Source organism: Aythya marila (assembly GCF_965140915.1).
Source record: "Aythya marila genome assembly, contig: HAP1_HAP1_SCAFFOLD_53, whole genome shotgun sequence".
NCBI lineage: Eukaryota > Metazoa > Chordata > Aves > Anseriformes > Anatidae > Aythya > Aythya marila.
In genome coordinates, this window is record NW_028137086.1 from 378 (window position 1) to 17,077 (window position 16,700).

At 69.0% G+C, this 16,700-nt stretch overlaps 3 protein-coding genes across 3 annotated transcripts; 2 read left to right on the forward strand and 1 right to left on the reverse strand.

The window, feature by feature from the left end:
• The first annotated feature begins 849 nt into the window (after positions 1-849).
• On the forward strand, positions 850-5,877 carry PLAUR (plasminogen activator, urokinase receptor). Its single transcript, XM_082785573.1, has 7 exons — positions 850-915; positions 1,874-1,978; positions 2,489-2,638; positions 3,404-3,547; positions 4,064-4,186; positions 4,807-4,932; positions 5,425-5,877. The coding sequence occupies exons 1-7, from the start codon at positions 870-872 to the stop codon at positions 5,646-5,648; spliced, it is 918 nt and encodes a 305-aa protein (XP_082641699.1). The 5' UTR covers positions 850-869; the 3' UTR covers positions 5,649-5,877.
• A 312-nt stretch (positions 5,878-6,189) lies between these two features.
• LOC309891193 (uncharacterized protein) lies at positions 6,190-10,419 on the forward strand (the record flags this gene model as incomplete). Its single annotated transcript, XM_082785574.1, has 5 exons — positions 6,190-6,301; positions 6,930-7,052; positions 7,492-7,665; positions 8,072-8,215; positions 9,447-10,419. The coding sequence occupies 5 exons, from the start codon at positions 6,190-6,192 to the stop codon at positions 10,295-10,297; spliced, it is 1,404 nt and encodes a 467-aa protein (XP_082641700.1). The 3' UTR covers positions 10,298-10,419.
• Positions 10,420-10,504: 85 nt separating this feature from the next.
• PHLDB3 (pleckstrin homology like domain family B member 3) lies at positions 10,505-14,668 on the reverse strand (the record flags this gene model as incomplete). Its single annotated transcript, XM_082785575.1, has 9 exons — positions 10,505-11,197; positions 11,442-11,527; positions 12,038-12,221; positions 12,683-12,811; positions 13,062-13,140; positions 13,244-13,295; positions 13,564-13,663; positions 14,075-14,170; positions 14,561-14,668. The coding sequence occupies 9 exons, from the start codon at positions 14,666-14,668 to the stop codon at positions 11,063-11,065; spliced, it is 969 nt and encodes a 322-aa protein (XP_082641701.1). The 3' UTR covers positions 10,505-11,062.
• Positions 14,669-16,700: the final 2,032 nt, after the last annotated feature.

Below are 16,700 nucleotides of genomic sequence, written 5' to 3' on the forward strand. Positions count from 1 at the left end.
ACGTCACCGCGGTCTACAGAGAGGAAGCCACCACCATGGGAAGTGTCACCGCGTCCCAGGGAGGTGACAAATTGGGGGGGGCCCCGGGGGGACGTCCTGGTGGAGGGGACGGAGCCCCCCGGCGCCACCCCCCCCCCCGGGGTCACCTCCGGTCACGTCCCCCCCACGGGGGGGGCTGTCACCGCGCCACCCCCTGGGGACAAAGCCCCCGGGGGGGGGGGTCCCCGCCCGCCGCCCCCCTCTCGCTGCCGCCCCCGCGGCCCCCCCCCCGCCGGCGCCTTCCCGGTCACGGTGGGGCCCCCCCCGCACCCCCCCCGCACCCCCTCCCCCCAGGCGGCCTCGGGAGCCTTCGGCCTCGCGCCCCCCCCCCCCGCTCCTCCTCCTCCTCCTCCTCCTCCTCCCAGCCCTGCGCTGACCCCCCCGTATTTATTGTGCCCCCCCCCCAAAAAAAAAATAACCAAGGCAATAAAAGTGATGGGAGCGGGGCTGCGTCTGCCGGGGGGGCTGAGCCCCCCCCCCTTTTATTTCACCCCCAATTTTGCCCCCCCCAGTGATGCCCCCCCCCCTTTACCCCCCTTTTACGCCCCCCCCAATTATACCCCCCCTTTTATGCCCCCCCACTTTTACCCCCCCATTTTCACCCCCCCCATTTTCCCCCCCCCCCCCGTTTACCCCCCTCCTTTCCCCCCCCCTTTTTTCCCCCTCCCCCCCCATTTCCCAACTTGCCCCAACCCAAAAACCAAACAATAAAAAAGGGGAAGTGCCCCCCCCGAGGGGGCGGGGCCGGCTGTGGGCGGGGCCTGCTTTAGCCCCTCCCCCCCCGTGCCCCCCCCCCCCATTTCGCTCCTGTCGCGGGTTCGGGTCCGGGCATGGCCCCGGGGGGGTGGGCGCTGCTGGCGGCGCTGCTGGTCCCAGGTACGGGGGGGGGGGGGCAAAAATTTGGGGGGGGGGGTCCGGGAAGTGGGGGGGGCACCTGGAGGGGGGGGGGGCAGCTGGGGGGAACCCGCGGATAACGGGAATTTATTGGGGGGGGGGGCGGGAAATGGGGTCCCCCACAGAGCCCCTTTGTGGGGGGGGGGCAATGGGGTCCCTATAGGGGCGTGGGGACCCCCCCCAAATCTGTGCCCCCCCCCCTTTTATCCCCCCCCCGTTACCCACACCCAGATCCAAGTGTCCGGTGCCCCCCCCCATATCCTTTATCCCCCCCCCAGCCCCCCCAATTTACCACCCCCCGCTCCCCCCCCAATTTACCACCCCCCCCATTTTGTGCCCCCCCCCCCATTTTCTGTGCCCCCCCCCCCCATTTTTTGTGTCCCCTTCCCACCTTTTTCTGCCCCCCCCCCGGCCGCTCCCAGCGGGGGGGGCTGAGTCAGGAAGGAAGTGGCCGGAGCTGGGGGGGGGGGGGGGGGCGGGGGGGGTGAATCACGGCCGGGCTGGACTGGGATGGGGGGGGGAAAGGGGGGGGGGGGGCAGCTTCCTGCTGCTGAATCAGGGCCGGATGGAGCCCCCCCCCCCAATCATGGGACCCCCCCCCAGGTCCAAAATAGCCCCGGGGGTCCCACGGTCCTGTAGCCCCCCCATGGCCCCCCCAATCCCTATAACCCCCCCACCCCCACGTCCTCATGACCCCCCCATGACCCCCTCATGACCCCTCGTGACCCCCCCACGCCCCAATGACCCCCTCGTGACCCCCCCGTGACCCCCCCATGATCCCCCCACATCCCCATGACCCCTCGTGACCCCCCCCGCCCCCGTGACCCCCCACATCCCCATGACCCCCCCACATCCTTATGACCCCCCGTGACCCCCCCATGACCCCCCGTGACCCCCCGTGACCCCCCCGTGACCCCCGTGCCCCCCCCGCCCCCCCCAGCCTGTTCCCTGCAGTGTGAGCAGTGCCAGGGGGGGCTCTGTGCCCCCGTGCTCTGCGCCCCCCACCAGCAGCGCTGCCGCTCCACCCTGCTCAGCACCACCGACGGTAAGGGACCCCTGACCCCTGACCCCTGACCCCTGACCCCTGACCTCCTGGTGACCCCTGACCCCACGTCCCCAAGCCCTGATCTCTGACCTCCCACCCCCAGTCCCTGACCCCTGACCTCTGACCCCACATCTCCCTGACCCCCAACCCCTGACCCCGTGTCCCCTATCCCTGACCCCTGACCCCTGACCCCTGACCCTATGTTCCCCCAACCCCTGACCCCACATCCCCGACCCCTGACCCCTAACCCCAAGTCCTTGACCCCTGACCCCACGTCCCCAACCTCCAACCCCACATCCTTGACCCCTGATCCCTGACCCCAAGTCCCTGACCCCAAGTCCTTGACCCCTGACCTCTGACCCCATGTCCCCGACCCCTGACCCCACGTCCCCATCCTCCACCCCCACGTCCCCAACCCCTGTCCCCTCCTCCCACACCCTTGACCCCCGACCCCCTGACCCCAGCCCTTGACCCCTGACCCCTGACCCTTGACCCCTGCCCCGCCCCCAGCGTCGGGCCGCGTGTTGCGGCGGGAGGAGCGCGGCTGCGCGGTGCCGGGGGTCCCCGATGTCACCGTCACCTTCCTGTCCCGCGGCCGCGCCGTGACCCTGAGCGAGGAGCGCTGCGGGGGGGAGCGCTGCAACCGGCCCCGGCCCCGCGGTGAGACCCCAAATGGGGCCGGGGGGGGGTTGGGGGCACCCCTAGGGGGTGGGGTCATCTGTGGGGTCAGGGGCATTGGGGTCACCCCTAGGGGGTGGGGTCATCTGTGGGGTCAGGGGTATTGGGTCACCAATAGGGTCGGGGACATTGGGGTCACTGATATGGGGACAGTGGGGTTGGGGTCACCAATGGGGTCAGAGGTATTGGGGTCCCAAATAGGGGTGGGGGTGTTGGGGTCCCCAATATGGGGACAGGGATATTGGGGTCACCAGTAGGGGTAGGGACATTGGGGTCACCGATATGGGGACAGTGGGGTTGGGGTCACCTATGGGGTCATGGGTACTGGGGTCCCAAATAGGGTGTGGGGGGTATTGGGGTCACCCATAGGGGGATAATGGGGTTGGGGTCATCCATATGGGGCGGGGTCACCCATAGGGACAGGGACATTGGGGTCCCAAATAGGGGTGGGGGTGCTGGGGTCCCCAATATGGGGACAGGGATATTGGGGTCACCCATGGGGTCAGGGACATTGGGGTCCCCAATAGGGTCAGAGGATTTGGGGTCCCCCATAGGGGTGGGGGTGTTGGGGTCACCAATATGGGGACGGTGCCATTGGGGGTCCCCAATAGGGGCGGGGGGGGGTTTTGGGGTCCCCCATAGGGGCAGTGACTTTGGGGTCCCCCACGGGGACAGGGATTTGGGGTGGGGGTGGGGTGTGTGGGGGGGTGCTGAGGAGGTCATGTGACCCCCCTCCACCCCCCCCAGAGCCCCTCCCCCCGCCCAGCCCCCCCCGTTTCTGCCCCTCCTGCTCGGCCGCTGACGGCTCCTGCGGGCGCCCCCCCCTCACCCTGCGCTGCCCCCGCCCCGGGGACGTCTGCCTGGACGTGACCACGCGCCTGGGGGGCGAAGGTGGGGATGGGGGGGTCCTGGGGGGTCCTGGGGGGTCCTGGGGGGTTCGGGGGGGTCCTGGGGGGGTCCGGAGGGGTCCAGGGGGGTCTTGGGGGAGTCCTGGGGTCACCAGGGGGGGTCCTGGGGGGGGGTCCTGGGTCACTATGGGGGGCTGGAGGGGGTCCTGGGGGGTCCTGGGGGGGTCCTGGGGGGTCTTGGGGCACCATGGGGGGGCTGGAGGGGTCCTGGGGGGGTCCTGGGGGTAATGGGTGGGGGTCTTGGGGGGTCCTGGGTCACCATGGGGGGTCCAGGGGTGGTCCTGGGGGGGTCTTGGGGGGTCCTGGGTCACTATGGGGGGTCCGGGGGGGTTCCTGGGGGGGGGTCCTGGGGGTTCCTGGGTGACTTCATGGGGTTTTGGGGTCTTTGGGGCCATCGTTGGGTTCCTGAGGACCCCTGAGGGGGCTCCTTTGGGTGCTGGGGTCCCCAGAGGGGGGGGGTCCCAGCCCTGACCCCCCCCCCCGTGTCCCCCCCCCTCAGAGCCCGGGGATGATCGGATCCGGGGCTGCGGCCAGGCCGGGCCCTGCCGGGGGCTGCTGGGCTTCGAGAGCGGGCACAGCCTGCACATGGTGCGCTGCTGCAACAGCACCCACTGCGGAACTGGTGAGCACTGGGAGCACTGGGAGGGGCTGGGAGAGGACTAGGGGCACTGGGAGGGGACTGGGGGGCACTGGGAGGGGACTGGGGGGCACTGGGAGGGAGTGGGAGGGAGTGGGAGGGGACTGGGAGGGGACTGGGAGGGACTGGGAGGGACTGGGAGGGAGTGGGAGGGGACTGGGAGGGACTGGGAGGGACTGGGAGGGAGTGGGAGGGGACTGGGAGGGGACTGGGATATACTGGGAGGGACTTGGGGGGGACTGGGAGGGACTAGGAGGAGACTGAGGGGCACTGGGGGGGACTGGGAGGGGATTGGGGGGCACTGGGAGGGACTGGGAGGGGACTGGGATGGACTGGGAGGGACTTGGGGGGGTACTGGGAGGGGACTGGGATATACTGGGAGGGACTTGGGGGGGACTGGGAGGGACTGGGAGGGGACTGAGGGGCACTGGGGGAGACTGGGAGGGGACTGGGGGGCACTGGGAGGGACTGGGAGGGGACTGAGGGGCACTGGGGGGCACTGGGAGGGGACTGGGATGGACGGGGAGGACCTGGGGGGCAGCTGGGGGGGAGCAGGGGGTCCTGCCCTGTGGGGCACTGGTTCTTACTGGTCCATACTGGTGCAGAGGCCGAGCCGCCCCCCTCGGGGCTGCAGTGCTGGGCGTGCGAGGGGCCCGCGCCCCACGGCTGCCGCCCCACAGCGCTGCCCTGCCGGGGGGGCCTGACCCACTGCGTGCTGGCCGACACCTACGGTACGGGGGGGCTGTGGGGTGGGGGCCCTGTGGGGTCCCTATGGGGCTGGGGGGCCCTGTGGGGTCCTTATGGGGCTGGGGGCTCCTATGAGGCTCTATGGGGCTGGGGGCCCTATGGGGCAGGGGGCTCTATGGGGTGGGGGCCCTATGGGTCTGGGGGACTCTATGGGGTCCCTATGGGGTTGGGGGTCCTTATAGGGCTCTATAGGACCAGAAGTCCCTATGGGGCTAGGGGGTCCCTATAGGGCTGTATAGGGCCAGAGGTCCCTATGGGGCTGGGGGGGGCTGCTATGGGGCTTATAGGAATCCATAGGGGGGTCCCTATGGGGCTGGGGGGTCCCTATGGGGTTGGGGGGTTCTCTATGGATTTGGGGGCCCCCTATGGGGCTGGGGGGGTCCCTATAGATCTGGGGCCCCCCTATGGTGCTGGGGGGGTCGCTATGGGGCTGGTGCCCCCCCCCAGCACTGACTTCCCCCCCCACACCCCCCCAGGCCCCTCGGGGGAGCCCTGGCTGGTTCGGGGCTGCGCCTCGGAGCTGTGGTGCGAGACCCCCGTGGGGCTGGGGGGGGGGCAGCGGGGGGGCCCCCCCCGGTGCTGCCAGGGCTCCTTCTGCAACCGCCTGCCCGGGGACCCCCCCTCCGCCGCCGCACCCCCCCAGCGCGGCATCGGCCTCGGCCTCCTCCTCCTCCTCGCCCTCGCCGTGCCCCACGCGTAGGAGGCCCCGGACCCACAAGTGGAGGCCCCGGACCCACAACTGGACCCCCAGACCCACAACTGGAGGCCCCAAACCCACAACTGGGGGCCCAGACTCACAACTGGAGACTCCAGACCCACACTGGAGACCCCAGACCCACAACTGGATCCCCCCCGTTGCTGCTCTCCCCCCGTCCCCCCCTTAATTAGCTTCATTATTTATAATTAATTAAAGGATCTTCATTTGTTACGCCGCCACCTGTGCTGTGGGTCCGGGCACCCAGGTCCCATGTGGGGCAGGGCGGGTCCCCCCCCCTCCACCCCCCCCGGGGCTGTGACTCAGTTTTGGGGGTGACTCAGTGGCTCCCCACTTCCGGACTGGGCTGTGGGGCAGAGCTATGGGGCAGGGCTATGGGGCAGGGTTATGGGGCAAGGCTATGGGGCAGGGCGCTAGATCAGGGCTAGCAATGGAATGGGGCAGGCCTATGGGGCAGGCCTATGGGGCGGGGATGCCGTGGGATGTCCGTGGGGCAGGGAGCCCGTGGGGTGCCGTGGGCCGCGCTATGGGGCGGGGAGCCCCGGGGGCCCCCCACCTCTGCCCCACCCTTGAGCGCTGCCATAAATTTGGGGCGGCAGCGCCCCACGGCACGGGCAGGGCCAGGACGGGGCCGGGATGTGGGGCCGGGCATCGGGGGGGGCCCCCCGGCTGCTGCCGCTGCTGCTGCTGCTGCCAGGTATGGGGGGGGGACAGGACGGAATTTGGGGGGCTGGGGGTGTGGGGCAGGGGCTTGGGGGGCTCTGCTGTGGGGTGAGAGGTGTGGGGCTGGAGGGGGAAGAGGGGCAAGGGGGTGTCAGGGGGATGTGGGGCAGGGGGGTGGTGTCAGGGGGATGTGGGGGGGATGTGGGGCGAGAGGGGTGTCAGGGGGCTGTGGGGTGGGCAGGGGGTGTCAGTGGGATGTGGGGCAGGGGGGTGTCAGGGGGCTGTGGGGCGAGGGCTGTGGGGCTGGGGGGGTGTCAGGGGGGTGTCAGGGGGCTGGGGACGATGGGGCGGAATCTATGGGGCAGGAGCGGGGTGTGGGGGGCCGCTGTGGGGCTGGCTGTGGGGTAAATCAGGGGCTGGGGGGAGAGGGGGGGTAAATCAGTGGGGCTGGGGCCGTGGGGTGTCAGTGGGGCGCGCCGTGGGACAGGCTGGGACAGGTCCCGGGGGACGCCGCCCCACGGGCAGGGTGGGGCCGGTGACACCCCACGGGTGTGGGGGCGCGGCGTGGGGCAGGGCCGGGACCCACGCGTGTGGGGCCAGCAGGCGCCGTGGGGCTGCAGTGCCTGAGCTGTGGGGGGGACGCCGGGGGCTGCCGCGAGGCCACCAACGTCACCTGCGACGCCGAGAGCAACGTCTGCGCCGAGGGGCTGGCGGCCGTTACCTGGAGTGAGTCGGGGGGGGGCTGGGGGGGCGTCTTGGGGGTCCTGGGGTGGGTGTTGGGGTCCCTGGGTGGGTTATGGGGGTCCTTGGGTGGGTTATGGGGGTCCCAATATGGGTATTGGGGTCCCTGGGGAGGTTATGGGGGTCCTGGGTGGGTTATTGGGGTCCTTGGGTGGGTTCTTGGGGTCTCTGGGTGGGTTATTGGGGTCCCTGGGTGGGTTATTGGGGTCCCAAGTTGGGTACTGGGGTGCCTGGGTGGGTTATGGGGGTCCCTGGGGAGGTTTGGGGGGTCCCTGGGTGAGTTTTGGGGCCCCTCCATGGCCGTTATTGGGGTCCTGTGGTGGGTGGGTGTCTATATGGGGAGGGGGTGTCGGGTCACTTTTTTTTGGGGGGGGGGGGTGTCACAGCAGTCACGTGACCCCTCCCCCCCCCTCCCCATAACCAGGCCATGGCCGTTTCGCCCTGGGGGCTCGCGGCTGCGGCCGGGGCCAGGTGGGGGCCAACGACCGGGCCCTGGAGCTCTTCGGCCTCGTGGTCTTCGCCCAGCGCCGCCAGTGCGGGGAGGGGGGCTGCAACCGGCAGCTGCCCCTGGGGGGGGACGGGGCCCTGCCCCTACCCGGTAAGGGGCTGGGGGGGCATCCTGGGGGGCATCAGAGGGGTTGGGGAGGGGGTTAGGGGGCATTTGGGGGGGCGTTGGGGGGGGCTGGGGGGCATTTGGGGGGCATTTGGGGGGGGCTGGGGGGCATTTGGGGGGGCTGGGGGGCATTGGAGAGGGCCTGGGGGGCATTGGGAGGGGTCTGGGGGGGTCTGGGGGCATTGGGGGAGTCTGGGGGGGCATTGGAGGGGTCTGGGGGCACTTTGGGGGTCTTGGGTGGGGTCTGGGGTCTTCTGGGAGGCAACCGAGGGCAACTGGGGGGCTCTGGGGTGCATGTGTGGGGGCTTTGGGGGCCCTTTGGGTGGGTTGGGGGGTCCCTGGGGGGTGGTCCCTGACACCCCCCCCCCCCCCCCCGCACCCCGCCTGGCAGGCAATGAGAGCGCGCGGGTGCCCAACGGGGTCTGGTGCTACGGGTGCCCCCCCGAGGGGCCGTGCCCCCCCGACAACAGCAGCGTGGTGCAATGCTACGACGACCTGCGGGGCTGTTTCCATGGCAACGTCACCCTGACACTGGGTGAGCAACGGGGGGGGCCCTATATTGGGGGGGGGGTCCCATAGTAACCCTATAGGGTCCCCATAGGGACCCCATGGGGGCTCCCCTTTGGGCTGAGCCTGAGGCCTCGTGGTTGCCCCGGGGGGTCTGGGGGTGTCATGGCCGCCGTGGTGGCCCTATAGGGCCTGGGGGTGACCCTATAGAGGGGTAGGGAGGGGGAGGGCCTGGGGAGCCCGGTGGTTGCTGTGGTGGATTTAGGGGGTGGGGGGGCAGCGTGGAGGTTGACTTGGTGGCCCTGGGGGGCCTGGGGGGCACCCTATGGGGCCTGGGGGGCACCCTATGGGGCCTAGGGGTCACCTTATGGGGGTCTGGTAGTCCCTATAGTCACCCTATGGGGCCTACTGGTCACCCTACAGGGCCTACTGGTCACCCTACGGGGCCTACTGGCCACCCTACAGGGCCTACTGGTCACCCCACAGGGCCTACTGGTCACCCTACAGGGCCTACTGGCCACCCTACAGGGCCTACTGGTCACCCTGTGGGGCCTACTGGTCACTTTATGGGGCCTAGTGGCTACCACAGTGCCCCTAGTGGCCTAGTGGTCACCCTATAGGGCCCGCCAGCCCCCATGGCCACCCTACAGGGCCTACTGGTCACCCTACAGGGCCTACTGGTCACCCTGTGGGGCCTACTGGTCACCTTATGGGGCCTAGTGGCTACTACAGTGCCCCTAGTGGCCTAGTGGTCACCCTATAGGGCCTGGTAGTCCCCATGGTCACCCTACAGGGCCTGCTGGTCACCCTATGGGTCCCATCATCCCCCGGTCACCCTGTGGGGCCTAGTGGTCACGCTATAGGACACGCCAGTCCCCATGGCCACCCTACAGAGCCTACTGGTCAACCTGTTGGTGCCATCACCCCCCAGTCACCCTGTGGGGCCTGATGGTCACCCTATGGGTCCCATCACCCCACAGTCACCCTATAGGGCCTGGTAGTCCCCATGGCCACCCTACAGGACCTACTGGTCACCCTGTTGGTCCCATCACCCCAGTCATCCTGTGGGGCCTACTGGTCTACCCTATAGGGCCTGCCAGTCCCCATGGCCACCCTACAGGGCCTACTGGTCAACCTGCTGGTCCCATCACCCCTCCAGTCACCCTGTGGGGCCTGGTGGTCACCCCATGGGTCCCATCACCCTACAATCACCCCGTGGGGCCCGCCACCCCCCCGCTGACACCCATGGGTGCCCGCAGGCTCGGTGTCACTGTGGCGCGAGGTGCGGGGCTGCGTGCGGGACGAGAGCTGCACCCAGGCGGCGCGGGGCGACGGCGGCGCCGTGGCGCTGCGCGGCTCCTGCTGCTCCGGCAACCTCTGCAACCGCCACCTGGCCAACAAGACCTTCTTCGCCCCCGACCTGCCCCGCCTCGAGCTGCTGCCCCACGGCCACGCGCTCACCCCCGCGCCCCACGCCACCAAGGGGGCCAACGCCGACGCCAAGGGGGCCAACGATGACGCCAAGAAGGCCGATGATGGCGCCAAGAAGGCCGACGATGACGCCAAGATGGCCGCCAGCGCCCGCGCAACCAACGGCAGCGCCGAGGAGGCCAAAGGGCGCCCCGGTGGAGCCGCCTCCCGGTCCCACGGGGCCGCCGTGTTGGCCAACGGGACGGCCGTGTTGGCCACCAAGGTCAACGGGACGGCCGGCAAGGCCTACGGGGCCACCACCCAGGCCAACGTGGCCGCCGGCCGGGCCACCAAGGCCACCGAGAGCAAGGGGGCCACCACGGCAGCCAACGGGGCCAACGGCGGCGCCAACAGGGTCAATGCCAGCGTCAACTTGGCCAACGTCAACGTCAACGCCGCCAAGGCCAACGGGGCCTCTGTTGACCCCAAGACGGCCGCCGTTGACCCCAAAACCGCTGCTGTTGACCCCAAAACCGCCACCGTTGACCCCAAGGTGGCCGCCGGTGATGCCGGTAGGGCCACCGGGCGCCCCGCGGGCCACTGGGAGCGGAAAACGGGCGTGAAGCTGCCAGTGGATGGCGGCCATGCCATGGGGGGCCCCGGGTGGCTCCTCCCCCTCCTGCTGCTGGCCCTGCTTTGAGGGGGGGACCCCAAAACCCAACCACCACCCCCCCCAGGCAGGGCCATGGGGGGGGAACCCCAAAATTTCTCCCCTCCCTCCCCTCATGGGGCACCCCAAAACCGCCCCCAATAAACGGCTGTGGTGGGACCGGGCCTCGGTGTCTTCTTGCGTCCCCTCCAAGAAAAAAACAACAAAATTGGGTTTTCTCTGAAAAAAAGTCTTTAATAAATACACAGCGCCCCTGCCCCACACTGGGGGGGGATCCCCAAAATCCTTTAAGGCTTCGGGAGGGGTAATTCTGGGGGAAGTTGGTGGCATTTTGGGGTCTCCCGTGGGTTCTCGGTGGGCTTTGGTGGGATTTGGGGTCCCCGGGGGGTGTTTGGGGTCCCTGTGTGGGTTTGGGGGATCCCTTGGGGGGTTTTGGGTCCCTGTGTGGTTTTGGGGAGGTTTGGGGGCTTCTGGGGGGGCGCCATTGGGGTCTCGGTCCCATTTTTGGGGTGCCCCGGTGGGATCCTGGTGGTCCCAAAGCACTTTTGGGGTTCTGTGCGGGAACTTGGGGTGTTTGGGTCCGGTTTTGGGGTCCCCGAGGCCTCCTGGTGCCCCACTGGGGGGGGGCAACGAGATTTTGGGGTCCCCCATTGGGTCCTGATGGCCCCATTCTTGTGGGGTTTTGGGGTTTGGGGTGGGGTTTTGGGGTCGGGGGTGGGGTATTGAGTTTGGGGGGGTTGGGAGGGGTCTTTTTGGGGTCCGGGGGGGGGGTTTTGGGGTGGGGGGGGGTTGGGGTCAGGGGGGGTCGTCGCCCCGCGCGGCCGTGAGCACGGCGTCCATCCAGATGCGCAGCGCCTCGGCGCTGGGGGCCACCAGGCAGAAGAGGCGGTCGTAGGTCTTGACGCAGAAGGTCAGCCGCGGGTTGGGGCTCTGGGGGGGGCACCCCATAGGGTCACAACCCCCCCAAAACCCCCCCGGCCCCATAGGAACCCCCCCGGCCCCACAGATCCCACCCCAAACCCCGTAGGTGCCCCCCCAAACCCTACAGGCACCTTCTCCAGATGTTCCCCACAGCCTCCCAGCCCCACAAGTGCCCCCCCCTTGGCCCCATACAGCCCCCCCCCGACCCCATATCACCCCCCCCGGCCCCATATCACCCCCCCGGCCCCCCCACCTTGCAGGCCGCCCGCCCGTGGTCGTAGTACACCTCCTCTATGGCCTGGAAGTAGATGACGCCCTTCAGCTTCGTCTCCTCCTTGTCTGGGGGGGCGCAGGGAGATTGGGGTCACCCCATGGGGCCCCCATGTCCCCATTTCCCCTCCCAGTCTCTCCCAGTCCCTCCCAGTCCCTCCCAGTCCCCCCAGTTGCCCCCAGTCCCGAGTACCCTGATGTCCCCATGTCCCCTCCCCAATACCCCAATGTCCCCCCAATGTCCCCATATCGCCCCCAGTTCTTCCCAGTCCCCCCAGTACCCCAATACCCCAATGTCCCCATGTCCCCTTATCCCCCCCAGTACCCCCCAGTCTCCCCAGTCCCCCCCAGTCCCCCCAGTATCCCCCAGTCCCCCCAATACCCCCATGTCCCCATGTCCCCTTATCCCCCCCAGTCCCTCCCAGTCCCCCCAGTACCCCCCAGTTCCCCCAGCCCCCCCAGTCCCCCCAGTATCCCCCAGTCCCCCCAATACCCCCATGTCCCCATGTCCCCATGTCCCCCCAACACCCCCATTTTCCCCCCGAGCCCCTCCCAGTCCCTCCCAGTGCTCCCAGTTACCCCCGTAGTAGGCCAGCAGCCGGCGCCGGGGGTCGAGCAGGAACCAGCGGCGCCGCCAGGTCTTGATGCGCCCCCCCATCTTGGTGAGGGGCCCCCGGCACGCGCCCGCCGTCACCCGCACGTCCCCGCACGCCTCCGGACGGTGGCCCCGCGCCCGCAGCGCCCGCGCCAGGTCCACGCACGCCTGGGGGGGAGCGAAAAATGGGGAGAATCGGGGCGAAATTGGGAAAATCGGCCCCGAAATGGGGGAGATGTGCGCCAAGATGGGGGAGATTGGACCAAAAATGGGGAAAATTGGCCCAAAAAGGGGGGAAATCGACACAAAAATGGGGGAAATAGACCCCAAAACAGGGAAATCACCTAAAAAATGGGGAAAATTGCCCCCCAAATCACCCCGAAATTGGGAAAATTGGCCCCAAAATAGGGGAAAATGAGCCCTGGGAAGGGGACTGGGGGCACTGAAGAGTTACTGGGAGCACTGGGAGCCTTACTGGGAGCACTGGGGTGTTACTGGGAGCACTGGGAGCCTTACTGGGAGCACTGGGGTGTTACTGGGAGCACTGAGAGCCGTACTGGGAGGCACTGGGAGCAGTACTGGGAGGTTACTGGGAGCACTGGGAGCCTTACTGGGAGCACTGGTCTCACCTCAGGCTCGGGCGGGGCCGGAGCTGGAGCTGGAGGGGGCGTGGCCTGGGCCGGAGTGGGCGTGGCATTGACCGGCGTGGGCGTGGCCTGTGCTGGAGTGGGCGTGGCCTTGGCGGCTCTCCGGGCCTCCTGCAGCGGGAGGGGTGAGGAGGTGCCAAGCCCCGCCCCCTTCAAGCCCCCCCCTCCAAGCCCCGCCCCCTCGGGCTGTGTCCCCCTTGGCCCCCCGGTGCGCCCCGCAAATGCGTCCCCCCGGCAACCGCTCCCCGCACACTTGGTTCCGCCCCTCATTTTGGTTCCCCCCCACCCTTGGGGGCCCCCCCCAGCCCCGTGGACCCCCCCCCGGTTCCTTCCCCCCCCATTTTGTCCCCCCCCGTCCTACCCGGGCCCTCAGCAGCCGCTCGCGCTCCGCCAGCGCCTCCCGCACCCGACGCTGCATCTCGGCCAGGTGGAGGCAGGCGCTGGGGGGGGGAAATAAATTGGGGGGGGTCAATTTGGGGGGGGGTCTGGGGCATTTAGTGGGAGGGGGGGGCATTTAGGGGGGGAGGGGGGGCTGGTTCTCACCTGTAGGACTCGGCGTCAAGACCCCCCGGGGGCAGCTGCAGGGCCAGGATGCCTGGGGGGGGGCACGTCAGCTCCCAAATGCCCCCCCCAGACTGAAAACTGCCCCCCCCGCACCCCAAAATACCCCCCCACATCCCATAATACCCCCTCACACCCAAAATATGCCCCCCCCCGCCCCCAGATCCCCCATAATCCCTCTGGGACCCCCCCCAAAATCACCCAATGCCCCCCCCATCCCCCCCCAGGACCTCCCTGTGCCCCCAACACCCCCCCAAAAAAAATTTGACCCCAAATTCTCCCCCCAACCCCTCCCCCCTCACCGTGGCCGTGGTGGGAGCGGGGTCGGGGGGCCGGGGGGGGGGCCCCGCGCTCCCCCCGCCGCCGGGGCAGGCTGCTGGCCCGCTGCAGGCCGAAGGCGCCCTGGGGGGGGGCAAAATTTGGGGGGGGGGATTTAAGGGGGGTTATGAGGGTTTTGGGGGGGGTACATGGGGTAATTTGTGGGGGTCTGGGGGGGGTCTAAGGGGTATTTGAGGGGGGATTGGGGGTTCCAAGGGGAACTGGGGGGGCCTGGGGGGGGTCTTTGGGTAATTTGGGGGGGTCTGAGGTTATCTGGGGGGGCCTGGGGGGTCTAAGGGAAATTGAAGGGGGCTGGGGGGGGTCAATGGGGCAATTTGGGGGGGTCTAAGTGTCATTGGGGGGGCTCTGGGGGGGTCTATGGGGAATTTGGGGGGCCTGGGGGAGTCAAGGGGAATTGAGGGGGTCTGGGGGGGTCTTTGGGGTGATTTGGGGAGGTCTGGGGGGTTTTTGGGGTGCCCGGGGGGGGGTCCCCACCTGGACGGAGCTGCGCAGGGCGAGCACGCAGGGGGGGTCGCGCTGGTGGGGGCTGAGCAGGATCAGGCTCCGGTCGGTGCGGTGCGTGAACATCAGCTGGGGGGGGCCGGGGGGACCGGGGGGGGGTGAGAGCCCCCCAAAGCCCCCCCCAAAAAAGCGACACCTCCAAGTCCACCCCCACAAAAAAAAACCACCCCAAAATTCCCCAAAAATCTTCTCCAAAACCCCATCCAAACCCAAGTCCCCCCCCCAAAATCCACCCCACTAACCCCAAATCCCCCCCCCAAAAAAATAACCCCCCCCAAAACCCTAAATCCCCCCAAACCACCCCAAAAATCCCCCAATAAACCCAAATCCCCCCCCCCCGAAAAAAAAAACTAAAAACCCTAAATCCCTCCAAAACCTCCCCAAAATCCCTCCAACCCCCCCCCCATCCCCAAATCCCCCCCCCTTTGCCCTCCCCCCCCCAAATCCGCCCCCCCCCACCTTGGTCAGCTCCTGGCTGCCCCCCCCCGGGGGGGGGTCCCCGCTGCTGCCCCCCCCCCCGCGGCCGCTGGGGGGGGCGGGGGGGGGCGGGGGCGGCTCCTGCGGCATTAAATTAAATTTTTTTTTTGGGGGGGGCGTTAAAGGGGGGTCCCCAACACCCCCCCCAAGGCTCCCCCTCCCATCCGCCCCCCCCAATTCCCCGGACCCCCCAAACCCCCCTTTTTGCCCCCCCACCCCCCCCTTGTGCCCCCCCCAGCCCCCCAACCCCCAAAATCCCTTGTGCCCCCCCAACCCCCCCTTTTATGCCCCTCCCATGCCCCCCCCAGACCCCCCCAAATCCCTTTCCCCCCCCCAACCCCCCCCGTGCCCCCCCCCCAAAAAAAATCCCCCCCCATTTGCCCCCCCCCACCCACCTGGGTCCCTGCGGCCCCCTCCTCCTCCTCCTCCGGGGGGGTCTCCCTGGGGGGGGGGGGGGGGGGGGCACAAAATGAGTGGGGGGAGGGGTGCTGGGATCCCCCCCCCCCCCCCCAAAAAAATAAAATAAAATAAAAAAAAATTAAAATTAAAATTCCCCCCCCGGGCAGGGCGGGGCCCCCCCCTCCCCCCCCTCCCCCCCCTCCGCCCCTCCCCAACCCAACCGGTCCGGCCGGGAGGGGGGGGGAGGGGAAGGGAGGGGGAGGGGCGGGGATTTGGGGAGGGGTGGGGAGGGGAACCCCGGGGGGGGTTTCTGGGGGTTTTGGGGGGGTCCGGGGGGGGTTTTTGGGGGGGGTTCGGGTTTTTTTTTGGGGGGGGGAAGGTCCTACCTGCAGGCTCAGCCCCTGCACCCGCAGCTGTAGCGCGGCCACGGCCGGGGGGGCTCGGGCTGGGGGGGGGGGGGACACCAGTTAGGCCCAGTTGCTCCCAGTTAGGCCCAGTTGCCCCCCACAGGAAGCCCCAGCGCCCCCCGCTGCCCCCTCCCAGTATATCCCAGTGCCTCCCAGTGCCCCCCCCCCCAGTTGTGCCGTGCTCCCCGGCAGCCCCTTCAGCCCCCCCCCCCCAGTGCCTCCCAGTTTGACCCAGTTTGGCCCAGTGCCCCCCCCCCCGTTCCTCCCAGTCTCTCCCCAGTGTCTCCCAGTCTCTCCCCAGTGTCTCCCAGTCCTTTCCCAGTGTCCCCCAGTGCCTCCCCGGTTTGTTCCAGTTTGTTCCAGTGCCTCTCAGTCCCTTCCTAGAGCCTTCCAGTGCCTCCCAGTCCCATCCCACTACCCCCCAGTACCCCCCAGTGCCCCCCCACTCTGTCCCAATTCATTCCACTGCCTCCCCATTACTCCCAGTGCCTCCCAGTGCCTCCCAGTCCCTTCTCAGTGTCTCCCAGTCCCCCCCAGTCTGTCCCAGTTCATTCCAGTGCCCCCCCTATTACTCCCAATGCCTCCAGTGCCCCGCCAGTGCCTCCCAGTGCCCCCCCAGGTCCATCCCAGTGCCTCCCAGTGCCCCTCCAGCCCAATCCAGTTTGTCCCAGTGCCCCTCTAGTCTGTCCCAGTGCCTCCCAGTGTCCCCCCAGTCTGTCCCAGTGCCTCCCAGTGCCCCCCCAGTATATCCCATTGCCCTCCCAGCCCATCCCATTTTATCCCAGTGCCCCTTCAGTCCATCCAGTGCCTCCCAGTGCCCCCCCAGTATACCCCAGTCCGTCCCAGTGCCCCCCCCTCTCACCCCGCCGCTCTCCTCCCCCCCCCCGGGGGGGGCCGGGGTCTCCCCCTCGCCGCGCTGCACCATGGGGAGGGGCCGGGGTCAGGGGTCAGGGGTCAGAGGTCAGGGGTCAGGGGCTGCACCCCCGGCACCCGGCGGCTCCGCTCGGCTCGGACCGGGGAGGGGGGGGCGGGGCAGCACCGAGGGGGCGGGGCCTGATGACGTCAGCACCCACGCGGCCACGCCCTGGGGAGCGCCGACGCCCCCGCGGCAGTGGGCGGGTTTTCCCGTGGGAACACCACGCCCCTTCCCAGGCCTCGCCCATCAAATCACCAGGCCACGCCCCCTAGCTCTGGCTAGCCCCTACAGACCACGCCCCTTGCATCCAGACCACGCCCCCTTCATTCAGGCCACACCCACTCCCTTCTAGACCACTCCCTGTCACTCCAGGCCACGCCCCCTCCCATTAGGCCACGCC